The sequence below is a fragment of the Chrysochloris asiatica genome, unplaced genomic scaffold (genome assembly GCF_000296735.1).
Source record: "Chrysochloris asiatica unplaced genomic scaffold, ChrAsi1.0 scaffold00038, whole genome shotgun sequence".
NCBI lineage: Eukaryota > Metazoa > Chordata > Mammalia > Afrosoricida > Chrysochloridae > Chrysochloris > Chrysochloris asiatica.
Genome location: NW_006408556.1, coordinates 8,658,194 through 8,663,065, shown reverse-complemented (window position 1 = coordinate 8,663,065; position 4,872 = coordinate 8,658,194). Strand labels below are relative to the sequence as shown.

At 39.2% G+C, this 4,872-nt stretch overlaps 1 protein-coding gene across 2 annotated transcripts in view; it reads right to left on the bottom strand.

Annotated features, from left to right (window-relative positions):
* DNAH8 (dynein, axonemal, heavy chain 8) overlaps positions 1-4,872 on the bottom strand; it is a 391,134-nt gene that overhangs the window by 228,086 nt on the left and 158,176 nt on the right. For both annotated transcript variants that reach the window (XM_006860428.1, XM_006860427.1), the window contains 2 exons: positions 4,530-4,691; positions 2,031-2,255 (listed from right to left, as the gene is read on the bottom strand). In XM_006860428.1, the coding sequence (XP_006860490.1) occupies positions 2,031-2,255; positions 4,530-4,691 (387 nt within the window). The remainder of the gene's footprint in view (positions 1-2,030; positions 2,256-4,529; positions 4,692-4,872) is intronic.

Genomic DNA, 4,872 nt, shown 5'->3' with positions numbered 1-4,872 from the left:
AAAAAAAAAAAAAAGTCAATTATCAGCTGGGAATTTTCAAAGGCTAGTATTGAAACACTATCAGGAAAAGCTTCAACAATCAACATTGTTTTGAAATGTTAAAGCATCCTCCCTATAGTCCTGATCTCGCTCCATTGGATTTTCAACTGTTTGATCCCCCGAAACCAGCCTTTTGAGGAGAAGATTCACCTCTGGTAAAGAAGTGAAGACAGAGGCGCATTCATGGCTTGCAGCTCAGCCTACAACATTTTAAAATAAGGGAATATGAAGGCTTGTTGATAGATAGATAAAGTGTATTGAAAACCAAGAAGATTATGTTGAAAGATGGTGTATTTGTCTTTTCTAAAAGTTGATTAAAATAAATTCTACAGCCAGAGTGCAAATAATTTTTGACTCACGCTCATATATGTGTTTGTTGATGTAGATTTCAATGAAAGACAAAAGTATAATGGTAATTGCAACTCAGTGAAAGCAAGTCTGTAGAGGGTCAAAGCAATATGGTCTAATTGTGCAGTTTTCTGATGATTGGCTTGATCCAAAAATGAATCATATAGCAATGTTTCTCAAGCTTTAATAGCAAATGAATCATTTGGGAGGTTTTACTCAAATGCAAATTCTCTCAGTAGTGCTGGGGGGACCTGGATATTCTGCTTCTGTAACAAGCTCCCAGGTGATTCTAATGAATGACATCGGTGGACAATACTTTGAGATGTGATGATCTAGATTCCAGGGTAATAGACTGCTTATCCTTCAAACAGTCTCCAATAAATCTAACTTATCTAGTCAGAACTTTTAATGTGTACTTGAAACATGTAGTCTGTGATCATATTCTCTAAAAAAGGCCCAGAGTTACATAAATTCTGTGTCTGATGAAGGAAAGAAATGCCTATGTGATTAATCAAGTAGAATAAAGCATCTGTAATTAAGTTTTAGGAGTTCTGGGGTGGCACTGGACAGCAAAATCATTTGAACCACAAGGCTGGTGGGGTTCAAGCTCACCAGTCGCTCCTCAAGAACTCTATACTGAGTCACCATAGAACAGAACCAACTCTTTGGCACTTAACAACAACAACACTTTAAGTTTATCAAAGCCACTTAGGGTTCTCAACCCACAATAGAGAACCACTGCTTTAGGAAATCATGGCCTTGCTCAAAACCACTGGTTAGAGTTGTATTACCAAAGGAAATTCCAATACCATCCCTTTTCCCTTACACCCTTACAGAACCTTGCCAAAATCATGCCCATGTTGTTTTACTGGATGCTATAAATTAAGACAAACAGCCACATTGATGCTCTCAAGCTTGATTCTAATTAGTCTGGACTTCTTCCTTCCCAATCAGCCCATCATAGTTCATGACTGATCCCATCTAAATGATATCACCTACTTATTAGGTTAATGGAACAATTAGTTGGTTCACATCATACTATTTCTGTTCTAGGTGAATATAGACATGCTATTAAAACCATCAAATACAGATACTTGTAGACATAGTATACTTATGTTGTAGTTCATTGTTGTTAAGTCAATCATACTCATGGTGATTCCATGTGTGCGGAGTAGAATAAGCTTCATGAGATTGTCAAGGCTGTGATCTTTCAGGAACAGATCACCAGGCCTTACTTCTGAGTGCCTCTGGGTGGATTTGAACAGCCCAATCTTTCGGTTAGTAAATAATTCAACTTTTAACCATTTGCACTACCCAGGCACTCCAAGCATCGTACAGATGGTGACAACTATGAGAGAGGACCAAGTAGATGAAAAGTTTGTATGAGACAATATGAAAAACCATAGCCATCAAGTCAAGTTCCACTCATAGTGATCCTGTAGAACAGAGTCAAGCTGACCCATAGCGTTTCCAAGGCTGCAGGCTTTATGGAAATGAACTGACACGTCTTTCTCCCATGGAGTGAGTGGTGGGTGGGTTTAAAACAGCACTCATAGCCATTGTCACACCTGGGCTATTTAGAAGAGAATGTTAATAGTACTCAGTGCTAGATTACTTTAAAATTGAGAAAAAAGAGACTTTACCAAGTCATCAAAAATATCCCTCTGATGCACATGGATGGTAATCAGAGTTTCAAATTTCACTCTGTCAAACTTGGTTAGGTCATGTGTTGTCTGACTGATAAGAGTATTTAGAATGTCCAAAAATTTCTGATTGGTCACTTGCATGATTTTCCTGTCATCTTTTGCATTATTTAAAGCCTCTTCTGAATCATGAGTCCATAACAACTGGATTCCCAGGAGCCCAACCTACAAGTACAGAAGACAAATAAATTTGTCAAATGTTTAAATTCCACCTGGTGGTCAATTATCCACATAAAGGCAAACAGGACTTCACCAATTTAAAACTGAAAAAGGAGACCTAAGTTTCCGCATTCGCAAAGAGAGGAAGAACATTTAAAGTTCTTCACCATTAACATTTAATTATTTCAATGTTGATAAATACATAATAACTAAAACAATTCCCACTCTTTATTGAACTATATATTAATTAGGAATAATGCTTAGAAGAGTTTTCTGTAGCAGGCCTGAGACCATTAGATATCTCTATGCAGTTATTTGTTCTGTCTCACTGAAAACAAATGAAAGTAAGAGTGTCTTCTACTGTGTAGGAGTTCTGGTGTAGCACTGTAGGATAATGCACTGGACCGGAAGGTCAGTTTGAACTGCAAGGTCGGTGGTTCAAACTCACCAGCAACTCCTTGGAAACTTTATACAGGGTCACTATGAGTTGGAACCGAATCCACGGCACTTAACAACAACAGCAACATTCCACAGTGTAGAAGTCCTGGGGTGGTGTTGTAGGATAAAGCCCTGGACCACAAGATCGGTTTTAACCATAAAGTCAACGGTTCAAACTCATCAGACACTCCTTGGAATCCCTATGGTTTGTTTTGTTTGTTAAGTGCTGTCGAGTCGGTTCTGACTCATAGCGACCCTGTACAGGGTTTCCAAGGGTGTAAATCTTTACGGGAGTAGAAAGCCTCATCTTTCTCCCGCGGAGCTGCTGGTAGTTTTGAACCGCTGACCTTAAGGTTCGCAGCCCAATTCGTAACCACTATGCTAATCCCTATACAGGGTCGCTATGAGTCAGATTCAATTCCACAAAACAACAACATTCTACTGTGCATTCTTCCTAATCAGGGTTTTCCAAAGGTCTCTTTGCAACTTCTAAAAAACAATACTCTACCTATCCCTTTCTTGATCTCTCACACTCATTGTAGCCACATCTTTATCTATATCTGCATTTCTGTCAAACTGAACTGGAGGAGAAACAAAGACTTACAGCAGGGAAAAGAGGAGAAGCTTATGTTTTTATATCCTGATGAAGGCGCCAAGAAATTGTGAGTAAATGTCACCTTTGTCCTACAATTTCTGCTCCAGAAAAGGTCATGAAAGTAGTCACAACATACCTCACCCTCTTGTTGAAACAGTTGTCCTGGGAGCAGAGGGGAAGGGATTGTTCACCAACCCCCAAGGGCCCCACAACAGACCCAGAACCATTTAGACCAACAAGGGAATCCCACTTTGGCAGGAAGTTGAATACATATACATATAAACTAAAGAAAATACAGAAAGCTAGCCAACTTTCCTGTTATGTCCTGTTGAACATCACCTCTGATCTAAACTTGATGCTCTCAAATCTTCGCCCACCACCCACCCACTGCCTTTCAGTCAATTCCAACTCAAAGCGACTTTATAGGACAGAGTGGAACTGCTCCTCAAGGTTTCCAAGACTATAAATCATTACAGGAGCACACTCTCCCATGGAGGAGATGGTGGTTTTGAACCGGTGACCTTGCAGTTAACAGCCCAAAGCTTAACCCACAGCATCACCAGGGATCCTTCCCAAATCTTCAACTAATGTTAAATCCTTAGTCTAAATTAGATGGAGCCTCTCCTTTAGCGAGGTTCTCTGGGAAAGGAAAAACATGTTGATTTACTTTGAAGAGCTATTCTCTCAACTTATCAAGTAGAACATTTAATAAAATCTTAGTACAGATAAAGAATGCTAATGAGGAAAATTGAAATAAAATTTGTCAAGGATATTATACGACAAAACTCATAAGATTAGAATCTTTCCAATAAAGGTTGACTTGCGTAGTTTAAGGAATTGGATATCATTTCAGCTGTCCATTGTGGGTACAGTAATTCAGGATGTGTAGTGGGGGAGTCTTGGTGTGGCGATGCAGGATAATGCACTTACTGCAGGGTCGACGGTTCAAACTCACCAGCTGCTTCTCAGAAACTCTACATAGTGTTGCTATGAGTTGGAATCGACTCAACAGCTCTTAACCAAAAACAAAAAAAAAAAAGAGGGAGCAGTACAGCAAGGGGAGTACTTGGAATGAAAGCTGCTCCCCTCATTCTGGGGCAGGGGTGTATTGGTATAGTAATGTAGACCAGCAAGTGTCTGGGAATTGAGTCTAAATGAGGCTAATTCACAGCTACAACACCATCAGGCAGACTGCCTCCCCTTTCTTCCACCTCTTTTTATGATGGCTGAAACATTGAGTATCTCACCTGTGCTGGAAAGTGATTTAGGAATGGTAAGAGTTGAAATCCTGTATCACTGATTTGATAGAATGCGGATCTAATGATATTGTGTAATGATGACATCTGCATTTTTAACAGCTCCATAAGCCAAATCTCTACAGGACCTTTGGCCATGACAGGGATATCCAACTAAAAAAATTAATACATTGCAAAATAATTAGAATTTAGCATGTCTACAAATACCATATGCTTGACTCGATAAAGCATAGTACCTCAATGCAAAGCAAACTTTTTCACATTTTTACAAAATTTTTAAAACACGGGTTAAGATCGTGAAATGGTACAGCTGGAAGGAAATGTAAAATCCTCT